The sequence below is a fragment of the Mycteria americana genome, chromosome 1, assembly GCF_035582795.1.
Source record: "Mycteria americana isolate JAX WOST 10 ecotype Jacksonville Zoo and Gardens chromosome 1, USCA_MyAme_1.0, whole genome shotgun sequence".
NCBI classification, from domain to species: Eukaryota; Metazoa; Chordata; class Aves; order Ciconiiformes; family Ciconiidae; genus Mycteria; species Mycteria americana.
This window is the reverse complement of record NC_134365.1, coordinates 47,229,328-47,246,328: the sequence shown is the minus strand read 5'-3', so window position 1 is coordinate 47,246,328 and position 17,001 is coordinate 47,229,328. Positions and strand designations below refer to the sequence as shown.

Below are 17,001 nucleotides of genomic sequence, written 5' to 3'. Positions count from 1 at the left end.
GGAGCTTATACTTTCAAATATTCCATCTCCATGATAAAGTCTAAATTCTTTTATATCTAGTTATGAGATTTTTTTCACTCTTTTATCTTCCTTTTTTTTTCCTCCTTTATTCTGGAGAGAAAGTAATTAAATGTTTGATTTAATGATTTGTGTGGAATCTAAAGTTTTCTTCATCTGTAACTGTGATACTATCTGAGAAAACACATTGAATGTAGTTCCTCAAAAACCATAGCTTTTCAGTGGATGGCAATCTTGTCTAGTCTGCTAAACACAGTATAGAATTGATCACGTATCACTACTAGTTGAAAAAATTAATATATTTGTTAATGAAGAATTTTTAAAACAAACTGATTTGTAGTTAAAGATGTTGCTATTAAAATGTTTATATTCTGTATCATTTCATCTTAAGTATGGTGTCAAGATATAGTCTCAAAGATAATGCATTACAGTGGTTTGTTTTGTGTAGTTGTGTCCCTTTTGAAAGTCTGTGTTTAACATAATTAGTTACTAATTTTGCAAGCCCATTGGATTCTCCTTCAAACCAACAGAAAAGATCTGTTGGTATGTTCCTTAGGCTGGTGGATTCATACCGTCGGGCACTTTTAAAGTTACTCTGCCAGTGAGTGTAAATTTAATTCAGATCAAATATAAATGTATTAAAGTAATTAATAATTTCACATTTTAGAAAAAAACCCCACCAACCTTCAGGGATTATGGCACTTCATTAATCAAACTTGAAAAAATAAATATGGAGTCATTTCAGGTTGAAATTAAATGTTTTCCCCTGTGCTGTGCTTGCAGGAACTTGGATATATAACATAGTCTGTGGAGACATAATGTTTTCTGCACGTGGCTGAGGCAAGGATGTATTTGGCTTTTAACAATAATTTTGCACCATTTTAGCGAATTGCAACCTTCAGAACAGAGAAAAGCAAGTGATCATTAGAGCTAAAGCTTTCTTGGTTTTCAAGTTAACCATAATGCAAGATGGAGAAGATGACACAAAACATTGAAATATGTAAAGTACATTGGTGCCTGTATATGTGTGTGCAGATGGACAGATAATTCTCACATGTGTGTAAAATAATAGGAGAAGGGAGGGAAAAGTTCAAAGGCATGGTAAAAAAACCCTACACACATTTTATATGAGGTTCCAGTTTTCTGCTACACATACTATTTCATATATGTTTCATTCTAGGTAAAATTAGAGTGTTTTCATGCAACCCATTCTAAATATCAGTGTCAGAACTGTTCTGTAGTCTTTTGCTGAGAAAGCTTTACTATAAAAGTCTCTGAGTATAAGGTAAACAGCCTTTCTGTGGATTTTCATTGGAACTGTTTCAGTGGAGCGTATGGCTAGGTCTCCACCTTCAGTCTTGTCCAAACTTTTTTCATTTTCTTCCCTATGTTTAAGCAACTTATATCTGGCAAATACCATCAGGCAAGGGGAGTATATTGAAAAATGGTAAACCAGTATATCTACTCCAAGTTTAAAACAAAAAGAAGTAAAAAACCAGTTACTCATTAGTTTTCTTCACAGCTTTCTTCCAACATTAGGTGTTCCAAAGCCAACAGTAAAAGAGAAGGCAAATCCTAACCACGTAGTAATCTTCAATTTTGTCTTTTTTTTTTAAACTTCTGTGACATAAACAACAAAAGCAGCAAAATAAACATAGAAAAGATGCAGAAAAGTTAGCCCAAATAGTTGTATATTATTAGAGGGTTCTGTGGAGAAAAAGTTGGGTGTTTACCGCCCTGTTTTCTAGAGAGATTGGGTTTGGTTATGGCTATGGCCTGTGGTATGCCAACACTCCTGGCTTCAGAGCTCTGTACTGCTTCAGTGAGGGATCTGCGGTGCCATCTTTAAAGGTAACTTGTGTATCGCTACACTGCACTGATACTTGGACGTCCATAGGTATCTTTCCAATCTCTATTTCCAGGTCTGGTCTGTACTGCCAAAACAACTGCCTTTGCTTTCTTTCTTGTGACCCTTTAACAGTTTTTCCTGTTGCTTTAATTCATATAAACTCATAAATGTTTAGAGTAATATATTCTATTTTTTATGCTTATTTAAGTTACAGCTAGACTGGGTAGCTCTTTGCTGGCTTTCACACTTGGCTCTTTCCCACAACAAAGTTTGTTGTGAGAGGTGAGAGAAGAGGCTAGTACGCAGCTGGGACGAACCTCGATCCACATGTGGGATGTAGCTGTAATGCAGGAAGTAACAAGAGAAAGAAAAAGGCTGGGAGGAGACTGGGAGCACTGCAGGGTGCTCATTTTGTTGACTTTAAAGGCTTTTTTATATTTATCATTTTTACACTATACAGTTTATTACTCCTTTACTATATGAAGACAAATATGTGTGTTTGTTGAGATGGGCACAGTTCCTATATAACAATTTCATAACCTATGTTACCACCCAGTAGGTTCAAAGCTGCCTCAGTTTCCTATGATTGATAGTGAGCCTTAAAAATAAACCGCTCATGCCTACCCAGTCTTGCCATGAGGCTAATAAATAGTGACAAACTAGACCTATGTTTTCCTGCTGCTGCTAATGGCTATCATCTGGTGAATAGCTTGCACACCTCTCAGTTTTTTAAACAAAGGAAATATTTATAGTTTATTCTGTTTGGTTGTCGTTTTCCCTTAGGATTAGCAGAAGCAAAATGGTACTTTCACATATTAGAAGTAACAAAAGCAAACTAAATTAGCTGTTCTGCCAGACTAAGTGATATTTGAGTGAGTTTTATCATGAAGTCAAGTGAACATAGTTATCTAAGAGGTGCTTCTAGTGTTGTAGGTGTTACTGGGAGTCTACAAAGTACTGCACTCCCAAAGATTTGTGCTGCATTTTCATGAGCATTAATGTAATTTTCCAGATTTTTTTCTTTTTAAGGTCAGTCTTTAATATCTCTGTGAAGTAAAAAGTCAAAAGAACTGGTAAACAATGATAAACAGATAAAAGCTGTGAGCAGCATAGGGAAATCTGTAGCAGATTATCTTGCCATTATGTTTTGAAAAGATTGACATGGGTAGAGTCACATCATGGGTTTTTACAGTTAAGTAGTCTGGATTTTGTAGTGAAATACTATCAGATGGAACAGTTAAGTTCTGTGGTCTTATAAAAGGCAAAGCAGCTATTGTTGAGAAGTGCTGAGGAAATAATATGTAAAGTGTTAAAGACTGAGTAGTCATTAGAAGCAACAGTCTGATTGTCTAATACAAGTGGAATGGGAGCAAAGCAAGTATTCCTTTGTATTCCAAAACTGAGTATGGATTCAGTGGCTTTGTTATTTAGCTTTTGATCAATAATTTATAATCAGTGCCTTGAATTCACTGATGACTTCAATATAATTTTGTGAGTTCTGATTTAAACTATATTGTCAGACTCGAAATTTAGTTGTACTTCAGTGTGCTGAGAATGTCTTTTTATTTTGCAAGTGTAATTCTTCATTAAAGATTATTGGGTAAGGGGATTTTCATCCTTTAAGCACAGTTTTGTAAATAGGCACACCTGAACATACTTAAACTGTGAAAGACTAGTGACAGGAAGACTATCCTGTCAGTAGGATAGACTACAACCCTACAGATAAAACCTTTTATCAGAGTTTTCCTGATAAAAGCAGTTTGTATTTTATAATGGTAAATAATTTCACTTGTAGGAGCTTAGTAGACTGTAAACCTATAGTGTTTTGTTGCCCACTTGTCATACTTAGAAAATGTTAACATTCGACATTGAAAATCACTGCTCTTCATCTGAATATCAGCTTCTCGCTAGCTTTCTATTAGTAAGTGTCCAGTAAGCTATAAGAACTGGGATGTCTCCTCAAGACAGTGGTAAAGCTCACCTTCATTGAATAAAAATTAAATCAGGCACTAGACACTTGATTAAAAACTAGCACAGCAGCAGTTGAAACAAATCTGGAAAGTTGTTAGATTTTTAAGGTTACATCAAGAATGGCTAGGAGAAGAAAAGTTCTTCTGTAGTATCAAGATGGTAATAGTTATGTTGTCTTGCATTATTGCTTCTGAAATTATTTTCCAACTCTCTAATCACTATGAATCATGTCATTTTTTGTTATTTCCCCCCCCTGAGCATTTATAAGAACTTAAATCAAAACCAATGTTAATATTCCATTCCTATCAGTAATGTTGCCAAATGTAGTACATATTGTAATATCAAGAGGCAATTTACCACTTACTCCACTACAGTGCTTAGTTAAATAAAAAAATTAAGAAATCAAAGCAGTGCTGTGCACAGTATTAACATTCACCAGTTTGTGAAATCTTTTGTATCTTTGTCATTCATTCTAGTGAAGAAGGATGAGGTATATTTTATTAGAATTTTTTTTTTCTTATGAAGTTGAGATGAGTTTTTTAATATGAAAGCCAGTGTTTAAGGCCAAAATATGAAAAAAGTGACTTTACAGTAGAATAATTTTGAAAAAGTAGAAGGGAGACCTGGGAATCCTGAACCACACAGAATTGTAATATTCAGAAGGCTGCTTAGCTGGCAGATTTGGCAGACAGTATAACTAATTGTAGGATACTGTTCCAGGCCAGCATGTATAGTTTATTGTTCTAATTAAAACAAAAATGATCCTTATTCAATATTGTAACTCCAAGGACCCATGTTTTCATGCACTGGCAAATAAGAGACATGCTGAGCTGTTTCCATAGTGATTCTGTTTTATGATGAAGTGAAGATGTCTTACAGTTCTTTGAAGTACGTCTAGCTTCAAGGGAAGGCTGAAACAAAATACTTGTCCAGAGCTGCTGTGGTTTCATGTTGACTATAGGGCACATAAGCCCTTTGCAGGTGTGATATACAATTGTATAATCCAGCTATGTCCAAACTATATCACACCGAAACTCGTTATGTGCACTATTTTCCATTGTGTCCTTCTTTTGGGGAGGGGCACAAGATCAGAAGGGAGCTCAGCAGGTTTGAATGATGAGAAGACCAGCGCTTCAGTTGCTCTGCACAAGCCCTGCAGTACAGAGATTAAGTCTGCTGGCTACCCATGCTGAATTACAGGGTTGTGTCATGTATAATGTAATGTGGATTTAACACCACATTTATTTAACTCATTTAGTTGAATCTAACTGATAAATCTTGCAACTTACATTGATACTGCACCATAAAACACCCACGTCAGCCCAGTCTTTAAACATGTGCTTAACTTTGCAGCCTTGTGATTAAGGTTGTGGACTGGGACACTGAAGAGCTGGGTTCAGTTCCTGCTCTAGTACAGTCATCCAGTGGGATACAGGGTAAGTCACTTAGGCCCCAATTTTTTTGAGCTGTTTAGGCTTGTCTCTGCTCAGCTATGCAACACCTGTCTAATTAAGACCTCAGGTATCATTTACAGTAGTGTTATACTATTTAAAAAACTATGTACTGTTGGCTTTCAATTAATTGTATGACCAGATTTTTGAAGATAGTGATGCCAAAGCTTCTCATTTGTGGTATGAATTAACAATATGCTTCTGTCTCGCAGAAATTTTGAGAGAATATTGATGATAAATCAAGGATATTTAATGGTATTATTTGTCTTCTCTATTCTTAAGACAGATAGTCCCCCTCATTTTGGAATGTGGTTGTTACTTATTCCTCAGTTTTCCTCATGTTTATTTCCTTCTGTCTCCGTTGTCTCTCTTTTCATAGTAGAAAGTAAGTCCTTTGCATTCTTTCTGTTATGTGCACGTACAAGATGAACCACAAGAGACACCAAAGTACTGATTGGGAACGTAGCTGCTACCTCAGTAGAAATAATCTATACTGTGTTAGAACTGTATAGAATTAAGTCTATACTGTGCTGAAATGGGTAGATAGTCCATGATGTTTGGCTCTGTGAGGGAATATTGTAACCTCAAAACCAGTACATTGTTCAGAGCCTGGCATAGGCTTTGACCAAATGCTGCTCAAACAATATCATTGCATATCATATTATCATGTCAGAAAAATAAAACACAAGGAGCTGTTTCATTGCCAACAGTAGCCTATGGCCTGTGAGGTAAATAAGATCAATATTCTTTGTCTGGTCCACCAGTAGTTTTTCTCAGATTTTTCTTTCTTCTGTCTTTTTTCTTACTTTTCTTAGACTCCAGACTGTAGTTACTCCATGCTTAGTATCTTTGTAAGATCTTTGTAATAGAAGGTGATGTCCAATTTCTGCGTATTTCACAAAGAGCAAAATAGCAAGTGGACCTAAATAGGAGTGGATGGTACCAGAAAATGTGAGGCCTCCTGCACAGCTTAGGAAAGTTTAACTTTTCTAAAATTAACTGTATTCCATGAGATAAATACCTACTAAGGATACGCAAATGACAGTGCATTTTGAGAGACTCCTAAAAAAGCCCTAGAAAGTTGATGCTGGATGAAGAAACTTGAAGTAGGACTTAGCTGGAGCTGAGGATAAATCCCAAATTGGTTTCTGAACTTTGCTCAGCTTCTCTCTCATCACACAGATGAATAGACTGATTAGACAATTTAGTAACTCTTAGTCTAAGCTTCTGAGGTCTTTAGATCTTTGCTTTGTAGCTTGTTCCAACATGCTGCAGTCTGCATCTCTCAAGTGCTTTTCTTTAGCCTTACAGTGGTTGCAATCAAAAGTCCTAAGCCCGTTGAATTAGATGGCCAGCACAGTACACTATATTGCAGCGTAAGAGCCACGCATTTGCAAATTAGGTGCCACGTTGCTAATTGCTGATGCCTAAATGTTTTGTTAGCTCTAGTACTAAATACTCCTCAACAGCAAGGAGGAAGTTAGGTCTGAACTTGTCAGTGCACTTAGCGTATGAATGTATTTGCTTGCAATTAGTTTCACGGAAATAAATGGAGATACATCCTGAAGTTAGAATTGTATATGACCACTTCCTGGGAACAAGACCTTGAAAAAAGGAATTGTTTTACATATCTCTCTCTCTCTCTCTCTAAAGGTGAAGTAACGGTTGCATTTTCAAATATGTCTTTAATGAGAGTTTGTGAATACTGCAAGATCTGGATCTAAAATACTCCATTTCATTTCCACCTCATGTCTCTAGTCTCTGTCTGGAGCCTGGTAGAAATGGGCTGGCACAGTTTTCTTACTTAGCTGGATAGAATCATTGTTCTGTACATTGTGAAATCCCCTTTCAGAGCATCTGAGGTGCACATGGAGGAATCAACAATATGGTCTTCTGAAGCTGCTTAAGATTGGATGAAATTCAGAATGTTTTATGTGCAGTATTTCTGCATTTCCTTTATAAATTCAGTCATGCTGCTCTGTTAAAAGTCAAGATGTAGAGTTTTTTAAGAAATGCTGGTTCAGCTCCTGATTGCATCACTATATTTCTAAAAAGTTTGATCAAATGCCCACAATTTTGCACAACTAGATTAGATAATAACTCACTTTCAGTAAGTTTTGCCTCAAAATGTTACAGTGATTTAGAAATTCGATGTCTCCGGGCTTTTCATATCGTACAAGCTGTATGGTCAAGATTCAGGTAAAATTACTCTTTGCATGCGATCAAAAAAGCTTTGCAGTGAATGACACTAATTCAAACTTGAAGCTATTAGAAGGTTTCACGTTTGTTATGGCAAGTTCTGACTCTTCTCCCTCTCACTCAGATTTATACTTTGTTCCTTTCCTAGGTGCCTATCTTGTGCCATACTTAATCTTGCTACTGATAATAGGGATTCCACTCTTTTTCTTGGAGCTTGCCGTGGGGCAGAGGATCCGCCGAGGGAGTATTGGTGTGTGGAATTATATCAGCCCTAAACTTGGAGGAATTGGATTTGCAAGCTGCGTAGTAAGTTTTTAACATTAATTGTGTGATTTGCTTTCAGTCTGTATGATTTAGACTTTCTGTTTTGCTACAGGAAAAGGCCACTGATTTGTAGATGGGCTTCAAGGTCAGTTTACACTGTTTTGGAAGGTAGTAAATTAGTACATTAAAAAACGTTGATATAGAAGTGTCTGTAAAACCAGTCAACTTGTATTTTGTGTTCTTTTGAAATTAGGAACTAGAGAACAGAGTAGTCTTCTGGAGAAAAAAAGCCTGTAAAAATATAGGTGTTACATGATAAATACAGAGAAAAGTGAAAATGTAGAAAATGCCAGGTACTTTAATGGGATGAGCCATTCAGTTCTTATTCTGACTTATTTTAGTTAAAATTAGGTTCAATGGCTGATATGCAGAACTATGCAGAAGTTCAGTAGGGGTTTTTATTTTTTAATTTACAAATGTAGTTAATAAATGTAACTTTTAAAATATTTTTTTTTTATAGGTATGTTTCTTTGTGGCCCTGTACTACAATGTCATTATTGGATGGAGTCTGTTTTACTTTTCCCAATCTTTTCAGCATCCATTACCATGGGACCAGTGTCCTTTAGTTAAAAATGTATCTCATACCTGTAAGTCTACATTAATGTTCTTAAAAATCATATACAATATATAAAATTTTGAGATTTTCAAACAAAAAGGAGAAAAAATACAATTCAAGGAGACACTTGTGGGAAAAAGTGTTGTATGCAAATCTGGTTTTGCATCTTAATAAGATGTCACATTACTTGGAAAAAATACAATAAAGAAACCTAATCTAAGATTGATACACTGTATTTGGAAAGGAACATCACTGCCAACAGCATTTTAAAGATTAATGAAATTAGGAGAGTGCTATTTAGTGTGTTGCAGAAAAAAAAATTTCTGATTACTTTTTTTCTGCTCTTCATGCTTATTTGGTGAAAAACAAAGATAGAAGAAAGATTTCTACATTTCAATTAGTAGGATACTTCCTGGTGACAAAGCAAAAAGTGTTGCATTACTAACAAAGCAGAAGATAGAAAACTGTAAACATCAATGAAATGCGTGTGATAAAAGCATTGTTTGCTTTGTAAACCAATGGAAACTAGATAATTGGTCATTGGTTTGTTGCTATAATGAGATGGTCTCAAATTGGACATATTATACAACAGCATTAAAAGTTCCTTATCCCTTGGTTTTGGTTATCTCGTAATAGTTAGGCACTTTGCATTATCCTTGCTCTTGAAATATGAAATATTTCTTTTAATTTCTTTTTATTTAAGATCTTAAATTTTCTTTAATTACCTCTTGTTGTTTTTTACCCCTTTAATAAAGAACATAACCAGGGACATTTGAAAAGTTTTACAATGTTTTTATAGTTTGCTTGCCAGAGTTGCTTGCTGCAGTTGTTTAAAATAATCAGTATTTGTGAATGTTGGCACACAGTCAAATTGACTGTATTCCACAAGCTATTGTCCATTAATCGAGCCACAGTGTTTTTCTGTTTACATACTCCTATCCTGCCTAAATATTAAGATATAGTGTGTCAGCCTAACTTCAGCAGAGGTCATCTGAACTAAGCTTAAACACAGAAAAGTATTGTATTTGATAATATCCTATCATTTTTGACAGTTTATTTCAGTGAAGATCTGACACATGTATTAGGTTTCTTAAAATCAGTATATTTTTCCCTTCTTTTAATTAACCTTCACTCAGGACCTAGCTTAGAGATACTCGGATATAAATAGAGAATGTCAGATATAAATCATTTATAAAAAAGTTAAGTACATATTTTCTTTGAAGAATTCTATTTATTTGTGTTATATGTCTAGATACACACAATTTCTTAAACTGTTTGGTAACGTGAGTAAAGCCAAATTACAGTATAATAAAAAAATTACTTCTGGAATACACATAGTGATTTTCATTTAACATAGCTGTGTAGGAGCCATTTTTTCCTTTTCTCATCACTTTGGTATCATTATGTTATTTTATCATTTCTAATAGTAATTAAGTGCCTGTTGATTTGAGTGGCATATCAAAGCAGACACAATTGAGAATTTGTTTTCCATATATTTTCAAAATTAATATAATTCAGTGTTCAATTTCAGAGAGATACTTTTCATAGTATGTATGTCACAGTATCACATGTAGGTAATCTAATTTTATGTGTGATAAATGAAATAAATGTATGTCTTCATCTAGACCTGCCTACTATTTAGTATTTAAGTGAAGATTAAGTTTTGCCTAGGACTCGGATTGACCATATGCAGAGGAATACATTATCCAAAAAGGTTGTTTTACAAAGATTTTTCCAGAACCTTTCACTCATAGCAGTGACTTCTTTTAGGCAATGTCTTAAGACTCTTTGTGAGTTTAGTTTCTCAGTAAATGATGATAACTCAATTGCAAATATTGGGAATTGGTAGAACATTGTTACGAAATGTTGGGAAAATACTTCTGTCCTGAACCGATTCTTTACTTGCTAACATCTCTTGACAGTTGTGGAGCCAGAGTGTGAAAAAAGTTCTGCAACCACTTATTACTGGTACAGAGAAGCGCTGAATATTTCCAGCTCTCTGTCAGAGAGCGGGGGTTTAAATTGGAAGATGACTATCTGCTTGCTGGCTGCCTGGGTCATGGTATGCCTAGCCATGATCAAAGGCATTCAGTCTTCAGGCAAAGTGAGTATACTGTTTACCTAAATGACAGTGTTTTACTTTGAAACATTTCATGACATTTTTGTTCACCACACCCTCTCATGAAATCTGTAGGAGCAGGTTAGAAGCTGTGACTCACCCCAGTATTTGCATAATCTCAAGTAGAGGAATGTTCATAGTTAAGCATTAAAATTGTAGTAATTTTAGTGGGAATGGTAGTAATTTAGTGGGAATGGAGATCTGAAGAAGAATCATTGCTGTTCTCATGAACATAACTGTTGCAAGTAACTGTACCTCAGCTTTGTTGAATTGTTAATGCAGCAGAAGTCTGCATGTTTCTGAATGTCTAAGGAATTAGGTTTCCATATATACTCACAGTATGATTGCAGTGCACTCAGGTCCTCAAAATTCCTTGGCATTTTGCTTTTTATTGTTACTGTCATTGGTATCCATGCTTCTGTCATTAACACAGCTGCTTTTCAGGATTCTGGATTGTTTCTTCTGACTAATGATGAACCATCCCTTTGCATCTGAGTCTATCACCTTGTCTTCTTTCCTTTCCATGCAGACAGCTGGATTGGCTAGTGAATGATTTACTAGGTCTGTTGATCTCAATGGAACTTTCAGATGAAAAATAATCTGTTCTAATAGCAAAATTCTTTGTGATTAAAAAGTTTGGCACTGAGGTGGAAATTTCTGTGACCTCTTTAGTGTATTTCAGTTAAAGAAACAACTAGTAAGTTTAGCGAGAGAATCGTTCTACTAAACTTTAAAGCACAGAATAGATTTGTTTTCATTCATGATGGAGAACAAAAGATTGTATTTGGCTAATTTTTTATTTACTATTTGTATTAGATAAATGAGTCAGTGTGTCAGAAAGGTATTCTGTTACACAAGTGTTTAAGTGATACAGAAGCCCGAAAGTGTTGGGCTTCTCAAATGCAGTAGCAAAAGCATGCTGCGTGAGCGTGGAAAGCTGTGCAGCGTTGCGCTTCAGGATTCTGACAACTCCGTGGCGTTTTGTTTGTCCAGTAGTCAGTGCAATATTGCTTTCTAGTTTTCACAGCTCAAACCTACTAGATCTTAAATAATTTCTGTGGATCAGAGAATATCCCCAGCTTTTCTTCTGTTTTGGCAGTAAGAATTACTTAGTGGTTTGAATCCATTGGTTATATACTTTCCACTGACTCTATCTTCTGTCCTTCTGAAGACAGAATGAGTTTCTGTTCATGCTGCGTATCTTTACCATACTATGTTCTTGAATCAAAGGGCATTTGTGAAGTATTTCTAAAACAGTCTACTTCTGTCCTTATCATCATCATCTCATTGAATTCATAATGAATTTCCCTGGAAGCTCAGCAGTTTGTTATCAGTTAGTTGACACAATGGCAACAGTATTGTTTTAATACAGTACAGAATTTATTTTACAGTCATGTGATTTTGCTTTCTTCTGCAGAGGCAAGGGGAATGGGAAGTGTTCTGCATATTTCTTAGAGCGTATGATTATCAATTCAGTCATATACTGAGTAACAAAGAAGCTATTGAAAATAAAGTCGTGGATTTCATGTTAAATTTCTTTTTAATGTTTTTCAGATCATGTATTTTAGTTCCCTTTTTCCTTATGTGGTACTTTTATGCTTTCTGATCAGAGGGCTGCTCCTTAATGGGTCAGTGGATGGAATTCGTCACATGTTCACACCTAAGGTATGTGCTTAATTTCTGTTTGCAGTGTATTAAAGTTTCAGTGGCAATTTGACCATTTATGAATGCTCTCATTTAAGCTTATTGTCTTCATAGAACATATGACCATTTTCCTGTTTGGTTAAATTGCAAACTTGTTGTTGACCTCAGTGGTACAATATCAAAGCCCTAAGGTCCAAAGGCTGTAAGTGTTCCAAGGGTCTGTGTAGAGTTAACCTCCCTTAGGTGACAAGTTCACAGAGTTAGATGCCTTTACAAAGCTAAGCAACTGAAAGTGCTGTTTCCAAGATTTAGGATGTTTAGAAGTCTCCAAATACTGAAAAGAGAAGTGAATCTGAAATCTTGCCATTCTCTAGGATTGAAATACCTAGTTCTGGGTTGTCATAGTGAAATGCCTTACCTTAAATGCTGTCATGGATTTACATAATGAACTTGTCCCTTTTGAAAGGGGATAGATTTGTCCCTTTTTAGAAATAAATTAGTGCTGTCTCCGTAGTAGCCCAAAAGTACAGGAGACCTGTCTTTAATGCTCTGCTCATCTTGTAAAAGTAGTGTAAGTACTCACCACTCAGCTTTCCTTACCATGTTCCGTATGGTTGTCATGCCAAGATAGCACCAGGTCTAAGCATACGTTTTTTACTGTCAACATTTTTACTGGGAATGTCTTGCAGAACTTTAAATTTTATAACTCTGGAGGTGAGAAGGGATGTTACAAATCGCTGTTTAGCCTAAAGATCTAAATTCTACCCACACCCATCTCAAATACTTGCAACTATACTACAGGAACAGCATGTTTGAGTTAGTCAGAGCCATGCTTGCTCAGGAATGCATAATGCTGGGCTTCATGTTGTATTACTGTATTATGAAATGGGCTTTCCAACACGTGCATTTCATAATACAGTTGAGCAGAACAGGACTGATGTTTCAAAAATGAAAGCTAAATAATAAGATCATTAAAATCAATGCACATAGTGGCTAATTGCAGATGACAGGGGTGTTGTCAGTTGTTTTGATTCCAGGTGTTTTGAGTCTGTGGAGAACTGTCATCCTATAAAAATGACCTTTGTTAGCTGTCACATTGTTATTTCTTGCATTGTGATATGCAGTCATGCTCCGCTTCACTCACTGTTGCCGCTTTAGTTGTGGTTCTGCAGGAACTTGCAGGCTGTTCAGGCAAATTAGGGAGATCTGAGGAACAGAGAAATGCGATGCTTATTGACGAAGAGGAAGTCTATGGCAGAGATGGAATACAGGCCCCTTGAAGTTATAGTGTGGTTTCTCAACCACAGTATTAATCCTTTCTTTAACTAGATAAGTACCACTAGATACTGGGGGAAAGTAAACACTGAATCTCCCCTTGAATACCAGCACCTCTTCAGTCTTCACTATTTCATCTTTCATGAGTTAGACCTCAAATAAGTTGCAGCTGGTGCTTACTTTATAGTTACGTTATAACTTAATCATACAGTTGTTTCAAGTGTTCAGATAAACAATCTTGAAAGAAAAATTGTTTTTAATTTCTTCTACTGGTTTCCAGTTCTATATCGCAAAATTTAAGTTGTGGCTTAAATTTGAGGTCAGGAGGCCTATATGTCACATACAGCATATGTCAATATAAACCTTCAAAAGTACTTTCATTATAATCTCTGATTGTTTCTGTACTTGAGCACTAATTTGGACTGTAGGTTTGTATGAAACTACCTGCAGGAGGAATTCAGACTTGCCCATCTGTTGTTGTTTCCATTCGCTCCATTGTGCTAACAGTTTATTTGGGCAGGCAGACTGTAAAAAGAATTGCTAAACTGATCTAGGTTGAAAATAATCCAGGTAGATAGACGTGAGGGGGGAGGGAGAAACATCTTTTCAGCCTGGATTAGTTCAGCAAACAACCACATTGTGACCACAGATGATCACAACACACTCCCACAGAAGAGTTGTGTCAGCACAGCAGAGGACTGCACACATTGGTGCAGGTATGAGAGCACAGGGCTAATGAAGAAGGGGAGAATTTCTTTCTTTGGCATGGCTGATGAACAAAGTAGAAATTCTAAATAATAACCTTAATGAGAAGCCTAAAGAAAGGTATATGAAAAGCCCACTGAGGTCAACTACAACAGTGAAACTGTAGGACTGTATGAAGCTTAAATACAGAGCCTCCAAAATTTCACAGAAAAGATCTTATAATAGCAAATCAATTACAAGTTTATTTTGAAATGCTAGGCAATGTGTATCTGAGAACGTACTACCTTTGATGATACCAAATGATATATTGCAGAAAGCAAGAAGTGTTTTGATACTTAAACCAGTTACAGATTTGGCAAAATTAAGACTATTCCTCGAGCTCCCTCTAGTGGAAAAGCTCTAGCATGACTGTGTGATACAGGCAGATTGAACTATGTGCAATAGCTACTTGTGCATTGTAATGATAACAAAAATTGTAAGTCAGGAACAAGTTCATTCTCATAAACACCTTTTTTTCCAATATGTTTTATTTTAGCTATATGTAAAAGAATAAAGAAGGTGTCTTCTAGCTATCTATAATAAATACTATACTTTTCTGGGAAACTGGAAAATTTTTCAAAATGTTATCATAACAATAGCAGACTTACTTTTTTTCCCTCAGAGTAAGACAGTCAGTCTTCTGATGCTGGCATCTATGCTGATGCTTTTTAGTTTTACTGTTTTCAATAAGCCTAGGGTTTAAAAAAAAGCAGCAAAACCCCCCAAAACATTCACAGAAGTAAGGTCTTTCACTGTTAAATGAATGGAGGCCCTGAATCAACTTGAGAAAATCTAGTGTTTAAATTTCACATGTACTTCTTTTTTATGATTCAGTATCTAGAAGGATCTGAGACAGATGATGACTCATAACTTTAACAAAGATATTTCTTGAAGTATGGTCATCTGAAAGAGCAATACAGTTCAATTTTTTTATAAAAGGCTTAGTTGTCCCTCAGATACATGACCCATTTAACTTAGGGTAAGCTTGAGGCATCTAGCTTAAGGGAGATTTGACTCGTGGACTATACAGGTTGTGGTGGCCAGCATTTATTTCATATGTTGCATTTTGGTTTACATATTTGCATGTAATAGAATTCCATATAAGCATGTGTATCTCTTGGTCACTTTTTTTTTTTTTTTGAAAAGTAACAACAAAACAGCTTTCAACATACTTACTGCATTTATAAGAGGGTTGATTGCCCCAAAATAAATTTTAATTCTAACAACTGGTAATACATGTACTGTAAAAAAAAATACAGTAAATACTGTAAAAAAAAAAAAAAAGGATGTTCTCTCTTATTTCACAGTATAACTGCCTGCTAGTTCAATAATCATACAGCTCCAGTAGTGTCTCATTGTTTGCAACATACTCTGTTTCTCTTTAAGGATTATATCATATAAAATCAATAGAAATTCTGGCCATCCACCAGAATAAGTTAGCTCAACTTTAGGTGTCACATTCAGCTTTCATTGTATCATAATGAAAATACAGTTGTAGTGGAGTATTAGCATTTTGTGATGTAGGTTGTCTTCCTGTTTTTTTCTGTTGTCTTTTCATATAATAGAAATGCATTTTATAGCTGACATATATTATATCTAATTTCAAACAGCTTGAAATAATGCTGGAGCCCAAGGTCTGGAGAGAAGCTGCTACTCAGGTGTTCTTTGCCTTAGGGCTTGGATTTGGTGGAGTCATTGCCTTTTCAAGCTACAACAAGAGAGACAACAACTGCCATTTTGATGCTGTACTGGTGTCCTTCATCAATTTTTTCACTTCTGTGCTGGCAACTTTGGTGGTGTTTGCAGTTCTGGGTTTCAAAGCCAATATCATAAATGAAAAATGTGTTATCCAGTATGAATATCCATTTCTTTTTTAAATTATTTTTATGGTATATTTCATTTATGAATTAACACAGATCATCAAGTTTGATTTCTCTGTTTCATTGTGTTTTACAGAAATTCAGAGAAGATTTTAAAACTGTTGAAAATAGGCAATCTGAGCCAGGATATGATCCCACATCATATCAATTTTTCAAGCATTACAGCAGAAGATTACAATTTAGTTTATGACATTATTCAGAAAGTTAAAGAAGAAGAGTTTGATTCTCTTGGTCTGAAATCTTGTCAAATTGAAGATGAACTTAACAAGGTGAGAGTAATAAGTAAATCTTAAATACAGAGATTATGAATGAATGAGTATTTGTAAGCCTGAAATAAACCGTCAAGTATACGTACACAGAGTATCAGTACAGTGTACCTATGAGCAGCGCACCTCTAGAGATCCATATGAAAACATGGTTCTGTGCAGGGTTGCATTCCAGCTCACCTGAGGATTTTTGGGTCTGATATCTTAATGTAGTCTTCACTGTTTTATAGTGCATTCTGATCATTATATCGCTCTCCTCAGGAGGTTTTAAAGTTCTATTTTTTAGAACAGTTGAACGTGAGGATTTTTCCAAAGACTAAACACTGGTGTACCTATTAAACTAAAACTGATGTCTTCTCATGTTAAGATTATTATTAAAGATTAAGATTATTATTTGCATTATTAAATACAAATATTACTTCACTAGAAAGTAAAAAAGTTATTCTTTACTTATTATAGAATTGCTTAATGAATGTCATTCTGTTTTGAAATCTTTACAGTAAGCCAGATCTGTAAAAGAGAAATTTTTCTAGCTTTTTCAGAGGGACTTCCAGTTTTAAACACTGACCTCTATAGTTGCACCAGTATCTGAAACTAAAATGTCAAATCGGTGACTTAGACTTCAAAAGTTCCTATACTATTCCTGCTATTTAAATTTGAAACAAATAGGTATAGAAATGAAGTCCTTTATATATTTACTGGAGA

The 17,001-nt window shown here is 35.3% G+C and overlaps 1 protein-coding gene across 4 annotated transcripts in view; it reads left to right on the top strand.

Moving 5' to 3' along the window:
* Positions 1 to 17,001, top strand: part of SLC6A15 (solute carrier family 6 member 15) — a 39,192-nt gene that overhangs the window by 13,141 nt on the left and 9,050 nt on the right. For all 4 annotated transcript variants that reach the window (XM_075496425.1, XM_075496403.1, XM_075496412.1 and 1 more), the window contains 6 exons: positions 7,637 to 7,794; positions 8,273 to 8,399; positions 10,291 to 10,472; positions 12,042 to 12,152; positions 15,761 to 16,002; positions 16,107 to 16,299. In XM_075496425.1, coding sequence (XP_075352540.1) covers positions 7,637 to 7,794; positions 8,273 to 8,399; positions 10,291 to 10,472; positions 12,042 to 12,152; positions 15,761 to 16,002; positions 16,107 to 16,299 — 1,013 coding nt within the window. The remainder of the gene's footprint in view (positions 1 to 7,636; positions 7,795 to 8,272; positions 8,400 to 10,290; positions 10,473 to 12,041; positions 12,153 to 15,760; positions 16,003 to 16,106; positions 16,300 to 17,001) is intronic.